This window comes from Equus quagga, chromosome 10, assembly GCF_021613505.1.
Source record: "Equus quagga isolate Etosha38 chromosome 10, UCLA_HA_Equagga_1.0, whole genome shotgun sequence".
In the NCBI taxonomy this organism is placed as follows: domain Eukaryota; kingdom Metazoa; phylum Chordata; class Mammalia; order Perissodactyla; family Equidae; genus Equus; species Equus quagga.
This window is the reverse complement of record NC_060276.1, coordinates 57,551,554-57,574,656: the sequence shown is the minus strand read 5'-3', so window position 1 is coordinate 57,574,656 and position 23,103 is coordinate 57,551,554. Positions and strand designations below refer to the sequence as shown.

General features: G+C 39.2%; 1 protein-coding gene across 3 annotated transcripts in view; it reads left to right on the top strand.

The window, feature by feature from the left end:
• The first annotated feature begins 8,614 nt into the window (after positions 1-8,614).
• APOOL (apolipoprotein O like) overlaps positions 8,615-23,103 on the top strand; it is a 70,646-nt gene continuing 56,157 nt past the window's right edge. The window contains exons 1-2 of one of the 3 annotated variants that reach the window (XM_046674090.1): positions 8,626-8,714; positions 16,767-16,823. Coding sequence is in view for 1 of the 3 variants with exons in the window: in XM_046674089.1 (XP_046530045.1) it covers positions 8,700-8,714 (15 nt within the window). In the remaining 2 variants the exon portion in view is untranslated. Of the gene's footprint in view, positions 8,715-16,766; positions 16,824-22,114; positions 22,224-23,103 lie in introns of those variants that run through there. The other 2 variants (XM_046674091.1, XM_046674089.1) reach the window with 2 other exon arrangements.

Sequence of the window (23,103 nt, the reverse complement as noted above, 5' to 3'; positions counted from 1 at the left end):
TCAGGCCCGGAAACCAGAGTTGAGGCTGCCAGGGGTGGAGCCTTTGACACTTTAAAGATTTCTTTGTTTCCCAGTTGCAAAGCTCAAAAGGGGCCCAAAAATGACAACTGTAACTTTAAGAGAGAGGAAAGAAAATGGTCCACTACCTTGAAATGCCCACTGAACCTAGGGCAGCATCCTATCTGTTGTTCTGCCTGTGGGTTTCCTATAGCAAGGGATGATGGGGGGGCGTCCCCTTGCACTGCATCCCCTGTATATCTTCCCTATTATGCCTCACAGTAATAGGTGTCTGGTGAATTGTCCCAGAGATAAAAGAATAGAGAAAATCAGTGAAGAATTTTCCACCAGTCTGGGGGACATTCTACCCAATTGCGTCCTGGAGCCGTTCTCCTAAGTAGGGGTTCCCAAACTCAACCAAAGTTTCGAGTTTGGTACTTTCCTTGAACTCGAGTCCTGGTTGGGACTTTCCTGCAGTTTGGAGTGTGATCAGGAGCCATAGGGAGGGATTCCAATCCAGCCTTAGGAAAAGAAACCTGCCTCGGGAGTCTTGGAGATTGGTGACCATCCTAATGACTTAAGTGGTCGACCTGCGCCCATGTAAAGTTTATATATGAGAGATAGAATTAGGAAGGAATGGATTAATTCATTATTCATCACCCTCAGGCTTAAGGTACTGGTTCTCTTTGAGCTGAATGCCATGGTTTGCCCCATAGAGTAGCCAAGGGCAGCAAATGTGGATTCATACAGCAGTCCGAGAAGGTTCCTGATGAAGAAATGAATTTAGATCCATCCTTGACAAAGGGAAAGGCACAAGGAAGAAAAGTGCACTTACTAGAACTTCAGCTCACAAGCCAATGAAATGAGATGCCGGTACAGGCCACCAGAAGAAATGATGCAGGCTCAGCGAGCCAAGAAGTTGAAAGAAAGATTTCTTGGACTCTCAAGGTCTGGTAGTAGTGCTCCTTTATCCAGAGAATAGTGTGGGGACAGGGCCCACGGGCAGTGAAGAGCTGCAGCATGGGGACAGGACCTGTGGGCAGGACTTTATTAATAGATCTTAGTCTTATAATATTGGATAGGGAAGTATTTCCGGCCAGACATTTTAAAACATACTCAGGCAAAGTTGATATAACCTCTTTACAAAGAAAATCAACTTAAGTATTCCAACCTTTGTAATCTTATCAACACTTAGACTTTTACATTTCATCAATTCAATTGTAACTTGAGTCAGAGGCTTAAAGCTAGTCATTATTTCTTTTGCATGTGTGTTTCCTTTTTAATTTGGCTTTTTCATAGGTACCAATAAAAATTATGATGAGAACTCTCACAAATTTTTCCCCAAGTTTAGAAGTTTTCACAATTTAAATGATCCATTGTTTGGCCACATTGATGAGTAGGATCTTAACAGCGACTCAACCAATAAGCTTAACCATGGATCCAGAAAGTTCATTCCCACAAATAGTCTAAGACAGTAAAGCCCTTCATTGTACAGCAAGCAATGAAGGTTGAGATGACAAAGGTCCCTTATGAAAGCAATTGGGACCCTTTATGACAAACTCTCCTGAGAGCTGACACAGCCGGACAAAGAGAGTGTGTCCCAGAACCCCAGTCTACTCAACTGGCCACGAAGATGCATGTCCGTACATGCATCCTCCGATGGTAGAGACCAGAAAGGTCACAAAGCCAAGCTCTCAAGACATAGAACAAGAGAAAATAACACACCTCATCTAATATGCACATTAACAGCTTTAGCTAAGCCTTGGGTCTCTTGGAGCCAGAATAATACCCAGGAGGGAGGTGCCACAGGGTTGGGGATCATGTGTGCTTTACAGAGTACCTTGTCATTACATGGACATTTTCTTGAAGTTGGCGGGGGACCTGTGTCATCTACCCCATTCTGTGACCAACTCATCCTTTCACAGGAGACTTCTTCAGGTGGTGAGCACCCAAGCAGCTCTTAACTGCTTGACTCACACCCACCAAATTTCTGGCATTTTTGGCTTCCAAGATGCCCTTAGCAACAGCTTTCACCTGTGCACATATTCCCAGTCAACAGGCTTATAGAGATGCCCGTGTCTTATGACAAACAACAGAAAAAGACAGAGACAAGGAAAGTACTATGTCTGGGAGGAAAAGGATCTACAACCAATAAGTACTCAACCAAATCCTAGAGTCGCTGAATCCAAGAAGCTAGCCTCACCAAAATTTTCTCCTGCTAATCTAAATTTAGAAAAGCAAAAAATCCCTCACCACTCTTGCTTCCATTGGACCCTACAGGCAGAGATCTGGGAGACTGACATGGTAAGAACTCTTACCTCCTGCTGGCTCTCGTCAGGGGCCCAGGATCTCTCGGCTGCAGCAGTCCAGGAGCAAGCAGTGTCCAGTCAGTGAAATTTTATCCCATCCTCGTCACCAAACTGTAGGGGAGGAAGACATTTCCTCTACCCATTCTGGGTCCTTCTGGCTGGAAAGTGAATTAAATTCACATGAAACATAACAGAAGAAAATTACACAAAGCTTTATAACATGTATACGTAGGAGAGGCTCAGGCAAACTGAGCAACTCAGCCAATTGGCCAAGGTTACCTGTTCAAGTATCTCCAGCTACAGACAAGGAGGACGTTTAGGGTAGTGGTTTGGGTCTTCAAAGGGGAGGAAGGCAACTCACATGGAAATGGAAAAGCAAATGTTTGCTAAATAGAACTTTGATAAAAGTGGGCTTAGCAAGGATCCTCCCAGTCTACTGGAACCCAAAGTTATCTATGGTGTCCTGGGGACAGGCCATTATTTTAAATTTCTTTTAGGCAGTTAGAGGGGAAAAGTTGAATGTTCTTGCTGAGTCTGAGCCTTTATTGTCTTCAGCTAGAAATAGTCCACATACCAGAGTGGTGCATCTTGGGGCGGCCTGCCCTCAACCCCATCAATGTACCATGATGTCTAGCCTGGTTGGAAAATAAAATGAGGCCAGAAGGGGCTACTAGATAATGAAAAAAGAGAGAGGTGTTGATTTTAAAATATGTATGTTAAATCTTTGATATTCTTCCCTTCAAAGCTACAGCCTACTTCCCTTACCTTGAGTATGGGCTTTACTACTGACTCATTTCTAAGAGAATAAAATGTGTTTGAAGTGACAATGTGTGACATCCATGATTGGGACCTAAAAGGTATTGTAGCTTCCTTGTTGCTCTTTCTCTTGGATTGCTCATTCTGGAGGAAGCTAGATGTCACGTCATGAGGATACTTAAACAACCCTATGGAGAGAGTCATGTGGCAAAGAACTGAGGCCTCCTACTACCAGTTATATAAGTGAATGAGCCAGTTGGCATCTTGACAAGAATCTCTGGGGGACCTGGATGCAAAATCACACAGTTAAGCCACTTCTGAATCCCTGATCCATAGAAACTGTGAGATAATGTTTGTTTTTTGTACTGCTAAATTTGTGTTAAATTGTTATGTAGCCAAAGACAGCTAATACAGACATCAACGCCTAGAGATTTTGACAAAACCAAAGAAAAGGTGTGAGTCAAAGAGCATAAAGGATAGTAGTTGTAGCCAGGGAAGAGAATGTTTGAATTTAAAATTTCAGAGGTGAAAGTGTTCTTGTAGTGATAACAAAGTCAAGTGTATAATCATTGTTGTGGAAGTGGCTGAAGTGGAGTGGGAGAAGTGGGAGAAAAGGTCACTGGAGAGGAGGATATCATGTGTCCACAAGAATCCTGAAGTTACCAAGGATCACCAAATACCATTAGAACTGAACCGTTATAGAATCCTAGGTTGATGGTGCTAGAAGTGACATGCCACTATAAGTCACCTAGTCCATTTAATTGGACTTAATTAATTTCTTAAAGTGTGTCCCAAGGAATACCCACATTAGAAACAACTGAAGAATTCTTGCAAGATTTCCTTACGTTAGAACAAATGAACGTTAATATGAAGGGCTGGTATGCAGGAATCTTTATTTTTCAAATTGTCCAAGTGATTCCTATGCACATTAACTTTCAGCACCTCTGATCTAGTTCAACTCCTTTATTTTATGACTCCTTTTTTAGAGGCCAAGATCTTGTTTTGATTCTAATATTTTCTTGTATAAGGCTGCCTTTTGTGCCCAAAGCAATCAGTAGCAACCGGTAAATCTACACTAATAATTCAAATGCTATTTAAATAATATTTCTATTAAATATTTCTTTTGAAAAGGAAATGAAAATTCTTTACATGTGAACTGGCTCCTGCCTGACTCTTCTACCACTTTCTGCCTCACTCACGATTCTCCAGTAAGTTTGTTCCCACCTCAGGGTTTTTGCACTTGTTCTCTCTGCCTGGACACTCAGATAATCAGGTGAGCGGACCCTCTTGTTACTTGAGTCTCAGCTCAAGTATCTGCTCCTTGAAGAAGTATTCTCTGTCCTCCAATCTAAAGTAACTCCCACCCTGAGCCAGTCCTGTTTGCCTAGTGGTTAAAATTTGCCATGCTCTGCTTTGGTGGCCCCAGGCCAGTTCCCAGGCATGGAACCACACCACTCATCTGTCAGTAGCCATGTTGTGGCAGCAGCTCACATAGAAGAACTAGAAGGACTTACAACTAGAATATACAACTATGACGACTATGTACTGGGGCTTTGGGGAGAAAAAAAAAAGAGAGGAAGATTAGCAACAGATGTTAGCTCAGGGAGAATCTTTCCCAGAAAAAAAAAAAAAAAGCCTTACATGGCTCTCACTTCAGTTAAAAAAAAATAAAGTAATTCCCACCCCAACCCACTCACCTTCTATAGTATTCATCCCTACTCAAAATAACCTTGGGATTTGTTGTTTTTTTTGGTCAAAAATTTAGACTTAAGCTCCACCAGACCAGAGATTGTGTCTGTTTTGTTCATTGCTTCATATGCAGCACATAGAACAACAACAGGCTGTGGCGCCCCGTGGGCAGGAGTGGGAGTAGGCTGACCTCAGTGCAGGCACTGAGTGCAGGCAATAAGGCAATGAATTCTCTGTAGAGAATTTAAAATCAATAATTAAACAAAATAAAATCATTCTGCTTTTTGGGGCTGGCCCCGTGGCCGAGTGGTTAAGTTCGCGCGCTCCGCTGCAGGCGGCCCAGTGTTTCGTTGGTTCGAATCCTGGGCGCGGATGTGGCACTGCTCGTCAGACCACGCTGAGGCAGCGTCCCACATGCCACAAGTAGAAGAACCCACAACGAAGAATACACAACTATGTACCGGGGGGCTTTGGGGAGAAAAAGGAAAAAATAAAATCTTTAAAAAAAAAATCATTCTGCTTTTTATTATCGCCACACGCTAGCAATTCTAAGCAATGTCAGTGATAAAGTATTCCTTCCCCTAGAAAACCTTGCTTTAGTCTAAGTTCTAAACAAATTTTGTGGTTACCATTGTTTCTTTTTTCTAAAGATTTTATTTTTTTTTCCTTTTTCTCCCCAAAGCCCCCCGGTACATAGTTGTATATTCTTCGTTGTGGGTCCTTCTAGTTGTGTTATATGGGAAGCTGCCTCAGCGTGGTTTGATGAGCAGTGCCATGTCCGCACCCAGGATTTGAACCAATGGAACACTGGGCTGCCTGCAGCAGAGCGCGCGAACTTAACCACTCTGCCACGGGGCCAGCCCCACCACTGAGTTTTAACATTACATGTGTAACCTTTGAATTAGCTCATTTTGATAACTTATCCTTTGACAAAGATTGTATTCTTCATGAATGTTAATTTGGAGAATTCCCAGTTATACAATTGGTTTCCAGAAACGTATTGACTGAGCTACACGTACTCTTTTAGAGCATAAATTCACGAAGTTCTCAATTTGTTGGAGCTCAGCTTTGGTGCAGTTTGTATCTCCATGCCCTGTGGTACTACATACCTCTGCATTTAAACAGTAGATTAGAAATAAACAATGATAGCACAGTGTTTGTACAAGCTAGAGGAACTGAACCTGGGTTACTTCAATTCTGCCAGCTTATGTGACCACTTGGTGTTTTTATTTGTGTTTAAAATTTAAAACACTGAAACAAAGTGTTGTTTGTAAACTGTAACATTAAATATTTTACTGAATTTGGATTTTACCGGTTTGGAACTCTAGATGAGGTTATTAATTAGACAGAAAAATAAGTGGAAACAGCCAGAATTAGCCTTGAGCAATGCACAGTGAAAAACTAAGCTTTAAATTATTTCTTGTAGATAGGGTCACAGAAATTGAGAAGTCACTTACTATGCAACAACAACACAATGTAAGGAAATGGATATTTACATAGAAAAAGTAATCTAATTTTTAAAAAACCATAGTGGGAGAAACGACTAAGATGTTCATTTGACATTGCCAGAAGAAACCAAAAAGGCAGTATCTAAAATGCCTTGATCATTTGCAGCAAGCACTGGACACTTGTTCTAAAACAATTGATCAAATGATGTCAAAGTTCCCTTGCATTCAGACATTTTCACTGATTTTTACAGAAGAACTTCTGAAATTTTTACCAACTATTATAGAAACTTGTGATTAATTTTCTGGTAAAATATTTTCCTTGAAATTTTCAACTGTGGAAAATTTGAACGCCTCTGGATTTGATCTTGAAGAAACAAAAACAAGGCTGGTATTGGAATTCATGGAACTTTTGTGAAATAGGATTTTTATGATTCTCTTCCAAACTTACTCACAATTTTAAGACTTTTCCTATTTGTATATCTGTTGCTTAATATGAAACAAACTTTAGTAATACTAAAATTAATTAAAATCTATCAACTATGAACAAAGATAGAGTGACAAATATACCTACACCATCTACTGATGGTGGAAATAGTAGATTTTGATGAAGTCATTGACAAATATGCAGATGTTAAAGCTCAAAAGCAGAAACTGTAGTATTATTATTAATTACTGCAGTAGACCCCTATGTATGTATGTATTCTTTCTCCTTTAAAAACTACATTAATGCAATTAGAAAAACATTGACCCATTACATTTTTCCTTTTGGTTATTGTACTATTTATTTATTTATTTATTTTTTTTTAAAGATTTTATTTTTTCCTTTTTCTCCCCCAAAACCCCCGGTACATAGTTGTGTATTCTTCGTTGTGGGTTCCTCTAGTTGTGGCATGTGGGACGCTGCCTCAGCGTGGTCTGACGAGCAGTGCCATGTCCGCGCCCAGGATTCGAACCGACGAAACACTGGGCCGCCTGCAGCGGAGCGCGCGAACTTAACCACTCGGCCACGGGGCCAGCCCCTGTACTATTTATTTTTATACTGGCATTATAGATATAAAGTTCAATAAAAGAAATATTTTACTCTGTTGCTTTTATGGCCTTTATTATTAGTTTAATTTCATCATTATTTCCTAAAATAATTTTGTCATAAAGAGGAGGAGGCTGTTAAAAAATGATCTTCTTCTAGGGGTGCACCCTGTGGCGCAGCGGTTAAGTTCGTGTGCTCTGCTTCTGTGGCCCAGGGTTTTGCGGTTCGAATCCCGGGCGCAGACATGGCACTGCTCATCAAGCCATGCTAAGGCAGCATCCCACATGCCACAACTACAAGGACCCACAACTACAAATACACAACTATGTACCGGGGGGCTTTGGGGAGAAAAAGGATAAATCAAAAAAAAAAAAAAGATCTGTTTCTAGTGTCAAATATGTTAGGTAAGAAAACTGATGTCTGGCATGTAGTTTGCACTTAAATATTTGTTGAATGAATAAATGAATTAATATTTGGCATGTTGATGGGCAGATTGTAGCATCTTCTTTCCTTAGAATCATTCATTGGAGGCCTAGGGGAGATCTTGCTCCTGTTGAGATGGCAGCTATCCACAGTACATTCTCCTTACAGCACCGAAATGATCCTTTTAAAATTTAACTTAGATCATGCCACATCTTTGTTCAAAATCCTCCGTTGGCTTACCATTTTATTAAAAATCAAATCCAAAGTCCATAAGGTGACACGAAAAGCCCCTACACAGTGTGTTATTTCACTCCCTCTGAACTTATCACTCCAGCCACGCTGCCCATTTTCAGTGCAGTTTCTTCTGCAGGGAATGCTCCTCCCTAAACGCCTTCAGAACTTTTCTCAAATGTCACCTTATCAGAAAGCCTTCCCTTAGCCTATCTAAACCAGTAAATTCCCACCCCATCCTCATACTATTTCCTTTCATAGCATTTGGCATTTTCTAACATTTACTTGTCTCACTTTTCCTCCTGGAACCCTAAGCTCCGAGAGGGAAGGCACTACGTTTTGTTCCGTACCTTGAACAAGTGCCCGGCATATATAGGCTCTGGTGATATTGCCCTAGAATGTATGAACTTGCCCATGTATTACAGAGGTAACATGTCCTTTTTGTCACTATATTCCTAGTTATTTACTAAGGCAGCTGGACTTTGGTTTTAAATCATTATCTAGACAAATCATATATGCCTCAACGACGAAAATAATGATAATTCTGCACCCAGCAAAATAGCTTTCAACTGGACTAAGGAGAATATTCTGAAAGGCTTTATCAGGAATAGGGGGATCAACCTAAGGATGAATCCTTTCTCCGCAAGACAGCTGAGCAACCATCGCAGCTTCCCAAAGCGGCTCCAGGAGGGCGGAGAAAGGGCGGGAGCTAGCAAACAAGGGGCGTAACCGGGCGGGGCTGTGGCGAGGGGAGACGAATCGAACTGTTCTGTCCCCCTCGGCTCTCCGTAGAAAACTGGGGCGGAGAGGGTCACAGATATGGCGGCCGTTAGGGTGAGTAAAAAAAAACCTTGCTTAGTTTCTCTGGGCGCAGATAGCATTCTGGTAACTATAGAAGGAATCATCGGAACTTCCGAAGGGAGCCCCACAGCAAGAGGCGGGGTGGAGGTGGGGTGGTGAGAGGATTGGCAAGATCAGGGAATCTTTAACATTTGAAGCCTCAAGACACCTGGGGCTTTAGTTTCCTTTAGAGTTTAGTGTTCTCAGCCTGGGATAATACTCTCTCCTCAATATCCTGCGGTTGACGGTTGATACAGCGGCACAGTGACAACTGGGAAATGACTAGGTGAAAATGGCCGGCCGGGCCACGAGCAACAGCAAACGTCTGGGTCTTGAGCCGAAACAAAGAGAAAAGAATCCGGAACGTTTGTCTGGGTGCACAGGGCGGGGCCTGATGACCCTTGAAGGACTTTGTTCAATCATTATTTGGGGTGAAACAGACCAGGATAGAAACGTCTCAGAGTCTCTCTGCAGTGCACGGCTTTGTATTCACTGTTGTTATTCCCCGGATTTGAGTAACAAACCTGAGTTTCTTTCGAGTTCTGTAATGGGAAAAGGTGCCTTTACTTAGGAATCTGTGTACAGGAAGTGACTCAGCTAGCTGCTAGCTGCAGTTCTCTAAGTGGACTTCAGTAACAGTAGTCGATAAATATCTAGTGGGTTTGAAGTGTAAAATGCACTGCTTGCAGGAGATACAAACATGAATAATTCAGTTCAGCCTATGTTTAAGTTGACTCAGTATCTGTCTTGATTCACCACTCTCACTCCATTTCTACAATTCTGGCTCTCATAATTTATCTGAATTGTCACAGCACCCTTCTAACAGGACTCACTCCCTCTAGCCTGGCTCATATGGAATCCTTACTCCTCTGTACTGCGAGAGTATTTCTACTAAAATGCAACTCTGGTTATGCCCCTTCCCTGCTAAAAACCTTTATTGGCACTCCATCTTCTGCTCTCTGGGGTCAGGTCCAACTCCTACGTCTAGAATACCCGACCCTGCCTTGGCTTTCCAACTTCATCTCCTGTCCCTCAGGAACTCTCCTAATATCTGCCCTTTTTCTGGGCCTGAAGTGTCCTTTCCCATCCTCAACCAGTTAGTTCCTATTCATAGTTCTTTCATTCATTTAACAGATGTTTGTGTACTGCTTCCCCATATGCTAAGCACAGAATGCCTTTTCCAAGGTGGTGTCCCCAGTCTAATTTAAATATCTTCTCTTTGTGTTCCCAGGGGACCTTTGGCATACCCTTACAATAGGACTTATTACACTGCAAATAACACAGACTATTTGCTTGTCTGTCCTACCCTCCTAAACTATAAGCTACTTGAGGACAGTAATTAAAACATTAATTTTTGTATCCTTAGTACCTTGCACAGGTGTGGCTTATATTAGGTACTCAATAAATTCTACTTGAATAAGTAAGTGCCAGGCAATGAATGCAACATTTAATGCAAATGACTGACTCAGAGTAAGGGAAGTGCCTTGGCTCAGGAGAAGTATGAAGTGATCTGAAGGTTCAAAAGAGAGAGCTCACACCTCATTGAAGAAAATAAAGAGACTTCATGGAGGAGGTGCAGAGACAGAAGGAATGGTCAGTGGTAAGAAGCAAACCAGAATAGTGTGTTGTCACTGAAGAATAGAGGAGGAGAGTCGAACAGTCTTTTGATTTGACCACTAATAAATTACTGGCTACAAGGCCAGGCACAATGCTAAAATACTTTAGATCTGTTATTTCACTTAATTCTCAAGACAACTTTATGTTGTAGATATTACGATCATCATTTTACAAATGAAAAACTAAGGTTTAGAGAAGTCAAGTAAATTGCCCCAAGTCATTATGCTAATAAGAGCTGAAGTGAGATAAAGTGATAAGTAAAGTGGTAGAGGGAGAACCTAGATTGTAGGGTTAAGGAGAGGATAAGGGTGGGAAACTGGCATTCATTTAGCACCTACTTTGGCCAGCTGCTTTATTTATATTATTTCAGTTTAATCCTTTTGGTGACCCTAAAAAGTGAGTAGTATCCTCATTTTACATATGAAAAAACTGAGGCTTAGAAAAAGTGCTTGCTCCAGGTCATACAGCTGCTAAGTGGAAGAGCCAGGTTCAAACACAAGTAATATTTCCCTCCAAAGTCCATGATCTTTCCAGTACTCCTTGCTTCCTGGAAAGGGAAGTGTATATTACTCTTTAGAGAAGTGTGTGATGAAAGAAAGGAAAGAAATCTTGGGATGAGGGTAGCAAATGCCGGAAAAAGTGTCTTTTCATTAAAAAAAGAAGATTCTCTGTCAATTATATCTCAATAAAACTGGGAAAAACGGTCAGGAGACCTGAGCAGGTTTGAAGGCAAGGGGAAATTTGCAGAGAATAGTATAGAGGAACGATAATTAAGAATAGTAAACATAGTTATTATGTTATTGAACATTTACTCTATTAAGCATTTCGCTAAGCACTTTATGTGAATTTTCTCATTTATGCTTCACAGTGGCCCTATGAGTAGGTACTGTTATTATCAGTATTTTACAGGTAAGGAAACTGAAGCTTAGAAAGATTGAGTAAGTTGCCCACAGTCACACAGTAGTAAGCAGTAGAGCTGGAATCACATGATCCGAGTCCAGATTGTGGAGCTTAAGCTTGAGGGAGCATCTGGGAGGCCAACATACCAAAAGGGTGATCACTATTAGTTTTGAAGCCTCAGAGCTAGATAACAAGGAGTAAGGTAGAAAGGAGTCCTAAAGGTTGGTAGATAACTCTGAAAATAGTTTATATACATCTCGAAATATAAGAATTTGTTGAGCAGATGTGATAGTGGAATATTGATGTGGAATTAGCCTTGAGAAACAAGGACTGTGCCGATCTCTCCTGACTTCTTGAAACAGAATGGCTGGAGGACTGGCCGTCACTTAAAAGGATTGGGAGGAATGTAGGAGTGTCAAACAAAAGCCACATTTCGTTAATGCCAGAAGTTGAGGAAAATTTGGGTCCTGAATATGAAAATGTGGCTGCCATTTATTGAGTACTTCCTGTGTGTCAGACACTGTGCTAAGCTGTTGATTCACATTATTTCATTTAATTCTCACAAAAAGTTTTCTAAGGTATGTAATTTTATTAGCTCAAAGAACAGGAATAGAGCAGTAAGGAAATCAAAGATGCAGTAGGAGTTTGTAGTCAGAGAAAAGCTTGTTGAGTTTATGATTTTAGCTATTAACAAGTTCTGGGTAGTGGGAAATTCCAGGTGTGCTCCTTGAGTGAACAGCCACAGTGGAGTGAATGTGCAGGTCTATGGAGGTGAGGTCAAAGAACACTGAGGGGAGACTGTGGGATTTTTCATCCGCACAGACATTAAAGTCACTCGGAGTTATGACAGGGTTTAGAGTCTAGAAGAAGACTGTTACCCAGGATCCTAAATCTTCGATGTGATGAAGTGACCAGGAGCCAGGTAGACGATAGTGCTAAGGTTGAATACATGGATGATAATTAGCCTCAAAGGAGCAGAATTACTTTTCTTTCCTTTATCTAAGTTTTTTATTGAAGTATAGCATACCCAAATCATAAACAGATTGGTAAATTTTTACAAAATGATCATACTTTTGGGTTCATACTTTTGATCATAATTTGGGTTCAGCCAACACCCAAATTAAAAAAAAAATAAGAGTATTACTAGCAGCCCAGAAGCTCTCCCCTTCGTTCCCCCGCATAGTTATCCTCCACCATAGATTAATTTTGCCTACTTTAAAACTTCATATAAATGGGATTATAGTATTTACTGTGTTATGTCTGGCTTCTTTCACCCAATATTATGTTTCTGAGATCCAGCTGTTATGCACATAACACTAGTTCATTCATTCTTATTGCTGTATGGTATTCCATAAGGTGAATATGTTATGATTTATTTATCCATTCTACCAATGATGGACATTTGAATTATTTTCAGTTTTGAGCTATTACAAATAATGCTCCTATGAACATTCTTGTATGTGTCTTTTTGGTGCACATAAGTACACATTTCTGTTAAGTGTATACCTAGGAATGGGATCGCCAGGTCATATGGCGTACAGCTTTGGTAGATACTGCCAAATAATTTTCCAAAGTGGTTGTACCAATGTATATTCCTATTTGTGAGGATTCCAGTTGTTCCACTTCCTCACTAACAAGAACAGATGTTTACAAAAGGGCAGCGGACTCATGGCTTAGAAGCAGCATTGAGAATCAGGAAGAAGACAAGGTCTACCTCCTGTCCCTGAGACACTGAATAGCCTACACCTGAGGGTTACAAGGGAAGCAGTGACCTCAGGGGACAGTCATGTTTCATTTCAGGCAAGGAGAGGAGACGTTAGGCACAATGGAAGGGGTTTTGGGAAGTAGCAGGAAGTTTGGTCAGTGGAGAGAAAATGCAGGGCACTGTAGGAATTAGAATACAGGAGATGATACATGACCCTGAGATTATGTTTTTGGGCTTGGACCAAGGATGATAAGTCTGGGAAGGAAAGGATCTTACAGGCCTTAAGCCTTCAGAAGCCTTGGTAATACCAGCCGGACGTTCCTTTGTATCAACTTTAGTCCTTGTCTTTTTCCTCTTCTTTGTTTCACCTGACTGGTACCAGAAGATAGTTGGAATCTAATAAAGTGAAGTTTGTACTTGGAAAGACTGATGGTTATCTACAGCGAAATAGGTTTTTCTGTTTACACTCAGCATTGTTGAATATTTTTTATTTTCAGTGTAACTTTGAAAGTTATGCTTTGAAACCTTCAGCCTATTTAACTGTGTTTGGTATAGGTTCCAGCATGTTGCTTCATGCCATAAAATGAAAATGATCTGTGCCTTGCCTCCTCCCACACCCATATGACCGAATTGTTCCCTGTGATGCCATCCTCACAGACAACTGTTAGGTGTTCTGTGAATGTCGTTGAATATGGAAATAAAAGGTTGCTTGTCATGAATTCTAAGATTCCCTAAAATTGTTGCACATTGGGCTCATCTAAGTCAATGTTTCCTGATCCGAGCTGTGCATTAAAAACATCTGGGGAGCTTAAAAAAAGTCCTGATGCCTGAGCCCCATCCCATATGGAGCATTTTAATGTTTTTAAAGCCCACCAGATGAGTCTGATGTGTTGCTAGGTTTGAGAACCAATGATTTAGGGAGGGAATATGTGGCTTTTATACAGGTTCTAGAGAAGAGAGTATTAGGCTTTTGCAGGTTATGAAGAACAGAGACATGTTCCAGTTTTCTTAAGTAGCAGTTTAATGGAAGGATACGTAGATTAGGAAGAAAGCCTAGGAAACTGTCTCACCAGCTTAATAAACCTCAAGAAGAGTTATTCAGGATACCATAGCAACTCTAGTTGTTACCATTCTCATGACTGAACTGTTCTTCTTCTGCTAACTCTGTTTCACATCCAGACTTTCCTAGAGAGAGCATCTGATGGGGTTAGCTAGTCCCTAACCGTTACAAAGTACCCTTCTTGGGAAGAAGTTGCAATCAGGCCCCTTTATAAGACAGTTTCTAGTTGGCTGCCTTTGGCTGAGGTACCAGTCTCTCTAGTCCAGTATATTTTGGCCTGTGCATCAGTCTTGTAGTTCAAAGTGTAGCGACCTACGTTAGGAATCACAGAAAGGAGCAATATCATTGTCAGATGCTCTGAGGCTTCTTAGAAGGGGAAAGGCAATGGATGGATACTTTTGGGGTTCATTGTCTATCTGGTATGATTTACATTTGAATGCTTTCCAGAAGTAAGTAAGAAAGTTGTTGAAAATATGGTAGAATACTTTAGAGCTGCTGTTAAAAGCTAACTTATTAAGATCTTGTCATTTAAATTGGGAAATTGGTTCCTCAAGGATAAAAAACACTTTATGACAACCAGTGCAAGTAGCAATCTGGTGGATAATGAAAGTTGGTTAATATAATTTGAACATGTCGGGGAAAAAATATAACCCATTCCTGAATGAGACCATCTGTTATATAAACTTGATAGATATTATTACTCTAGGCCAAGGCATGAGTTACATACTTAATGTAGATTTGGCTTGGCTGTTTTTGGATCTTTTCTCTCAGTCACTCTGAAACTCACCAGGGGCTTTTCATATCAGTATGCAAACTGCCACTGCCACATCGCCTCCTCAGCCTGGCTCCATAGTTCACCTCATTCATTCATATTTGCAAATTCCTACTTGATATCTTAGGTACATCAAATTCAACATGTTCAAAATTTCTTTATCTTTACCAAATTTGATTTTCTGCTGTATTCTCCTTATTTCATTTGAGAACATCAACATGTGATCCTGGGATCATCTTAAAGTATCCGACGTATCCAAACTGTTAACAAGTCTTGTGAATACTTTATTTATTATTATATTTTACTTTTTTGCTGGGAAAGATTTGCCCTGAGCTAACATCTATTGCCAATCTTCCTCTTTTTTTTTTCCTCCCCAGAGCCCCAGTACATAGTTGTATATTCTAGTTGTAGGTCCTTCTAGTCTATGTGAGCTGCCACCACAGCATGGCTACTGAGAGACAGGTAGTGTGGTTCCACTACTGGGAACCAAACCCAGGCCACTGAAGGGGAGCATGCTGAACTTTAACCACTAGGCAATCAGGGCTAGCTCTTCCATACATTCTTATTCTTTTATATGTTCATTCTTTTAGACATTCATTCATTTTGGTTCCTATGATGAGCAGGAGATGGTGATAAACATTGAGGATACAAAGATCAACAAGATACAAACAAGAGGCATATAGAAGAGAAAACACTAAAACTAACAAGCATGTAAAGAAATGCTTAAAATAATTATCAGATAATTGCATATTGAAACAATGAGACAGTGCTTTTTTAAGCTAGAAAAAAAATAGAATGCCAGCTAAGTCCAAATGTTGGTAGAGATATGGGAATATAAGCACCCCCATGTGCTACTGGTGGGAATGTTGACTGGCACAGCCATTATGGAAATCAATCAGATATTATTTAGTGAAATTGAGTATATATACACATCCTATGGCCCAGTAATTCTGTTACTGAGTGTATGTCACAACGATATACAAGTTCATGAGGGCACTTGTACAAGGATGTTTGTTTCAGTGTTATTTACTGTGGTGGGCAGTTGGAGGCAATATAGGTGTCCATCACTGACAGTGGATAGGTGAAATGTGGTGGGGGTCCATCATGTAGTAATATATAGCAGTTAGAAGAAATGGGTTATAGGGACACATAGGGGCACAGGTGGATACGATAGAAGTGTTCAACCCACTCACATTTAATGTAATTATCAATATGGTTGGATTTATATTTGCCATTTTGCTTTCATTTTCTGTGTCATGTCTTTTTTGTCCTTCTTTTCCTCCTTTACTGCCTTTTCTTGTATTCACTGGGTATTTTATGGTATGCCATTGTAATTTTTTGATGATTTATCTATACTTTTAAATTATTTTCTGTGTGGTTGTTCTAGGGCATACAACATACACCTTAATTTATCAGGCTCTATTCCACATTTATACTAACTTAATACCTGTAAGATATAGAAACTTGAGTGCTTTATAGCTCTGTTTCTTCCCCTTCTTTTTCTGCCATTTTTGTTATATATATTATATCTATATATGGTATAAACCCCAAACTATATTATTATTATTATTTATTTTATAATCTAATGTCTTTTAAAGAAGCTGAGAGCACAAGTATTTTATAGATAGTATATATGTGTGGTTCAGTGTGTCTGTATACATACACACACATATATATGCAAACATGTACCACCAACACACACATATCTTATTTAATAATTTTAGTTCTCATCATTTCTTCCTGTGGATTCAAGTTACTATCTGGTGTCATTTCTTTAGTCTAATGTATCTTAATTTCATCCCTCTCTAGTGTTTTTATTGTCAAATATATTATATTTGTATGTGTTGTAGACTCAACAATACAAATTTAAGTTGTTTCTTTTAAAATCAGTTGAAAGAAGAAAGAAGAAATATGTAATTATACTGTCTTTTATAATTACCTACATAATTCCTTTACTGTTGCTCTTTTCTTTTTTCCAATGTGGCTTCAAAGTACTGTCTGATGTCACTTGCTTTCAACCTGAAGACCTTCCTTTAGTACTTCTTTAAGGTAGGTTCACTAGCAATAAATTCTCTCAGTTTTTATTGATTTGAGAATGTCTTTATTTCACCTTCATTTTTGACAGGTAGTTTTCCTGCATATAAAATTTCTTGGTTGACTCTTTTTTGGACTTCCAGCACTTTGAGTATGTCATTCTAATGTCATTCTGGTCTCCTTTCTTTCTGATGAGAAGTCAGCTGTTAATCTTATTGGGTTTCCTTGTATGTGATAAGTCATTTTTCTCTTGCGGTGTTCAAGGTTCTCCCTTTGTCTTTGTTAACATTTTGAGTGTAATGTCTCTGGATTTAGCTATCTTCATGTTTGTCTTACTTAGAGTTTATTGAGCTTCATAGATGTGTAGTTAATGGTTGTCATCAAATTTAAGAACTTTTCATTTAGTAGTTCTTAAACATTTCTTCTTTCTCTCATCTTCTTCTGATACTCCCATTATGCATATGTTTATGCACTTAATGCTGGCTTACATTTCTCTGAGTCTCTATTCATTTTTCTTCATTCATTTTTCTCCCTGTTCTTAAGATTGCATAATCTCTATTGATCTATCTTCAAGTTCACTGATTCTTTCTTCTGCCCTCTCAAATCTACTGTTTAGTCACTCTAGTGATTTTTAAAAAATATCAGTCATTGTATTGCTCAACTCCAGAATTACTTTTTGGTTCTTTTAATAATTTCTGTCTCTTTACTAATGTCCATCATTGCTTTTTTTTCCCCTCCCCACAGCCCCAGTGCATAGTTGTATATTCTAGTTGTAAATCCTTCTAGTTCTTCTATGTGAGCTGCTGCCACAACATGGCTCCTGACATACGTGTGGTGTATTTCTGCGACTGGGAACTGAACCCAGGCCCTGAAGCAGTGAGAGTGCTAAATTTTAACCACTAGGCCCTCAGGGCTTGCTCTCATGTTCTCTGTTTTATGAGATTACCATACCTTCTTTTAAATCTTTCAGAATGGTTTCCTGTAGTTCTCCCAACATATTTAGAATAGCTGCTTTTAAGTCTTTCTCTGCTATGTTCATCATTCAAGTTCACTCTAACAAAGTTTCTATTGCCTTTTTTCCTTTGAATGGAAAGGAAAAAAGAATTTCTTTTGCCATTTTTTCATGTTTCTTTGCATTTTTATATGTTTTTTGTTGTAAACTATACATTGTAGATAATATAGCAACTCTGGTTTCTGCCACACACCCCCACCCCGGCTTGTTATTGTTGTTGCTTGTTTGTTCACTTATTTATTTGTTGGGTGACTTTTCTGGACTAGCTCTGTGATGTCTGTTTCTCCCATAGTGTGCAGTCTTAGATATCCTTACCCAGATACTTTTTCCTATTTTTATCTTTAAGCCTAGATTCTTAGAGGTTGCACTGCTTAATGATCAGCCAGTGGTTGGCCAGAGGTTGTGCTTAAGCACCTTAAACCAGTAAGGCTTTCACCCTTTACCAGTGAGCCTGTTTGTGGCTTGTAGACTGCTTTCACAGTTCAGGGAGTTTAGGAGTTTGCTTCATGTTCAGCCAGGCACTTGGGGCTCAGTATTTTTCTCTCCAATCGTTCCTCAGACAATGAAGCCTTAGGTATATGCCCCGTATACTGGACCACTGGGAATGATTGTGGTTTTATCAGGGCTCTCTGTCTCTTTCCATGATCTCTCCAGTGAAATTTTGGCTCTTTGTTTCCATGGGTATCATACCAAGCTGTTAGTCTCCCCTGATTGCTAGCTGATAGTTTTGTTGTTTTTGACAACACTCTGAGTAATAAATCACTTTGCAGTCTGGTCCAAATAAAGTCTAGTCCCTTGGCAGCAGCAGAATGTTTCCAGTCTGTGAGGCTTGCTCTGAGATTCTCCCCTCAGTAGAACCCCTGCCAAATGTACCTGGAATAGCTCTTTTGTACCACCAACCTGGTGAATTTGGGAGACTCCAATCAGATGTTCTCTCAGAACAGCTCTTTAACAAGATAGAGATCTAAGGGGATACAGGACTGGAAATTTTACCAGCTGCCTTCCTGAATCTGCTCTATGGAGCAGGAACTGGGGATGGGGAATCAACGTATATGGTATCTGCTAGTTTTCACCAGCTGCCAAATCCACCTAGAATACCTCTTTGAGCTCAGGAATATGGGAAAGATGGGAGTTACCCCTCTGTTGGAGAGCTTTCCAAAATAGCTCTTCCATAACACAGCACTGGAGAGGATGGGTACAGGCCCTAATTTGAATGCAACTGCCTCCTATTCTTACCAAGTTCTGTAGATTTTGTTGAATATAAAGGCATCTCAATTTGTTCTAAGCCCTTTCATCCATATCCAGAGAATTTACTGATTTGACTAGTTTAATAGATGTCCCTCTGAGGGACAGATTTCACCAGGCTCTTCACACTGCCATTCAAGAACCAAATGCAAGTTTCCTCTTACACATTAAGCTGCCATGAACAATTGTGTACAGGATTTTGTGTGGATATGTTTTCATTTCACTGGAATAAATGCCTAGATGTGTGATTGCTGGGTCCTGTGGTAATTATTTTTAGTTTTTTAGAAAACTGGTTCTTGGTTGATTGACCCTTGTATTAGTTTCCTATTGCTGATTTAGCAAATTATCACAGACTCTGGTGAAAACAACACAAATTTATTACCTTACAGTTCTGGGGGTTACAAGTCCAAAATCAGTTTCACTGGGTTAAAGTCAAGGTGTTGGCAGGCCTGCACTCCTTCTGGAGGTTTTAGGGGAGAATCCATTTCCTTACCTTTTCTAGCTTCTAGAGACCACCTGGATTCATTGTCTCATGAACACTTCTTCCATATTGAAAGCCAGCAATGGCTGGTCAAGTCTTTCACATGCTGCATTACTTTGGAACTTCTGTAGGCAAGTCTCCCTCAGCCTCCTATAATGATAGTCATGATTACATTGGGGTCACCCTGATAATCCACCATAATCTCAAAATCCTTAACTTAATCACCTCTGCAAAGTTCTTTTACCATGTAAGGGGACATATTCACAGCTTCTGGGGATTCAGACATCAAAATCTTTGTGGGGGGCATTGTTCAGTCTACCACAATCCTTTTATCGTTGTGTAGAGCTTTCTGACACTAGTAATTTTCTTTGTTCTGAATTCAGCTTTACCTGATATTAATATAGCCACTCCTGCTTTCTTTTGATTACTGTTTGTGTGGTATATCTGTTTCTATCTTTTCATTTTCAGCTTCCCTGTATCATTCTATTTGAAGTGAGTTTATTGTAGACAGGTCATGTTTTTTAATCTACTCTGCCAATATCTGTCTTTTAATTAGTATGTTTACACAACCTGCATGTAATGCAATTATTAATATGTTAGAGTTTAAGACTGCTGTTTTATTTTTTCTTTGTTCTGTTTTTCCTTTCCGTGTTTTCTTTTTCCTGCCTTCCTATGTTTTTTTTTTTTTTTTGGTACCTTTTTTAGAACTCCATTTTGATTTATCTGTAGTATCTTTTAAAGTATCTCTGTATTTTAGTGATTTTTTTCTAGGAATGTCTTCTGTTTTACTCTTCCCATTGTTTCTTCTTCCTTCCTGATGTTCCAAGGTTCCTTCTTTTATCGTTTTCTTTCTCTTTAGAGAACTTACTTTAACCATTCCTTTAGGACTGGTCTACTGGTGACAACTTTAGTTTTTCTTCATCTGAGAATGTCTTGATTTCCTTGTTATGTCTGAGGGATATTTTCTCTGGGTATAGAATTATAGGTTAACAGTTCATTTCTTTCATCAAAAATGTTGTGCCACTTCCTACTGGCCACGATGGTTTCTGATGAGAAATCTGCTGTCATTCGAATTGTTTTTTTCCATAACTTGCCTCTCCTCCCCACCCAAGTCTCGTGAACTGGAGTCATAAACAGCCCTCTGGTGCTGAGTTTTTCCTTGTGAACAGCTCCTCAGACAGCAGCCCCTCACGGAAGGGGAAACTTCTTTTCATATCTTTCGAACTCCCTCTATTTGTGGATCTTTTGACCTCCACAAAATGAAGCCTTTTAAAACTACGTATTTAAGCAATTATAGATAAAGGAATATTTTTCCCTAAGAGATTCCTTAATCAAGGTATTATTGATCATTCTAGCTAAAAATGCATTAATTTGGATAGACAGCATTACATTTTAAAGTATTTATTTGATACACTATAATAATCTTCACATTAATTTGACCAAGAAATTTTGTCATGGCACATGCAAAGTAGAATGCTATTTCCAGTAAGAAAGAATCAGGCTTGCTCTATTGTTCACTTGGATATAAAAAGTTGAAATTTAGTCAAGAAATGTGTTATAAGAATACTACCTTCCATTTATCTAGCACTAAACAGTTTTAAAATTTTAATCTATTATAGTATTTGATTCTTAGAACATTACTGTGAGAATTTTTAATAAGAGAAATATTCTCTAAGGTACTTATTTGTGTATCAGGATAAAATATACTTCTGATAAGGTTTAGTTGTGGGGGGCTGGATTAATTGGATCCTCAAATGCTTCACAGAGCATGGAGAGGCCTGCAAGCATATGCAAAATTTTGAGAGTAACTTCATTTTGGGAGACTATAGTTCATAATTTTCATTAGATTCTCAGAAAGTTATGACCATGGAATCTGTGTTACAATTTCGGATTAGCCTGAGGACCTTTAGTTATCGTTTGCCTCTACAAATGCTTGGCACATAGGCATTCAGTAAATGTTCCATAAGACTTGCTAGATTACCTGTGTATACTGTCTTATTTAAACCTATGAATTATTTTATTACTTAGTTTTGAGGTTCTAAGTCCTACAAAGCCCTTTGGATACAAGGAGGCATAAGGCTATTCACAAGAGGCATAAGCCCACATTTTAGTAGAAAAGTAGGCTACATGCATTTTAAAAGGTAAATAATAATATAACATTATGTTTAATACCAGATTAGCACTTTACACAAATAAGAGCTATATGAATTCAGAGAGATGGCCATGAGTGAGCTAGTGAGACTTGAGCTAGGCCTTCAGTGAAGGGCGGGGTTTAGGTAAGTGTATTCATTCAACAAATATTTTTTGAGTACTTGCTATGTGCCATGCACTGTTAGGTGCAGGAGAGGGGAAGACATTCCAACAGGGAAAATGAAGTGAGTGAAGGCACTGAGGGAGGAATGTGCTTGACATGTTTGGGGCCTACGAAGACTAATTTGGCTAGAGGATGTATACAGAGAGGGGCAGAGTAAAGGTTGTTTGTTGTGCCAGGAGAACAAAGCAGTATTTTAGAAAGATTAATTTAGCTTTCCTGTATAGTTTATTTAATCTTGCTTTGAAATTTCGTAGTGACTGAATTCTAAACTGACAACACCTTGACAATCATCTCTTATTGGAGTGTTACTGTCTTCTCAAGGAAACAGAAGGCTCTCAGTATTCCTTTCCCACGTCCCCACAGGTAGATATAGCCCAATTTCTTTCCTACATATAGCACACACGTGTGTATATATGTATGTGTAAAAGGGAGCTGGTAGATGTTTTTAAAATTCAATTACTGATTTTGACTTTAATGTTTGACCCTGATTACCGTAAACTGACTAAAGTTGAATTATACCAATCTGTTGTGCCACTTCTAGAGGGTTTTTTAAATGTTTATTTGTGTAACTCCTATATTCCCTACATATGTTTTTACTTTTAATTTTCTACTTCTTAAATTTTTATTTACCTAAGATAAACTTTTGACACTTTTGGGTATTACTAGTAATAATTACAATTCTTGAGTGTTCAGAAATTCCAAAATAATTTTGTTCTTTCATATAACATCATAATTAAAGCACTTGGTACCAGAAATCCTTTGACATTAATGTTCTAGAATTTAATAATGCAGTAAAGACCATATCTAAGCCACACTGAGCTGTGCAGTTATTTATTCTGGCTATCTTCAGATTGGCCTTTTAAGTGCTGGAGCCTTAATTTTGATGAAGATTATATCTCACATGTACCATGCACTTCCCATCTATCTTAAACCAGAGAGCTTAACCCATTCTTCATCGTTCAGTGTCTTCAATATTTAACTTCGGCAATTGTAATATGCTATAGCTGTTATTCTTAATGAAAATACAAATATAGATGGTGAAACTGAATGGATATTGAACACAGAAATAGCCTTAGAATATGCTATCTTGAAAAGGTTTCTGGTGTCATTTGCTTTTTTTCCATAGATGTGAAATAAAATATATACAACCTCTTAGCTTTGTGGGCAGTGTAATATGCTCAGTGAATGACAGGCAGCCTTTTTCTCAGTGTTTTTCTGCCCTCCAAAGGTCACTGCTGATACT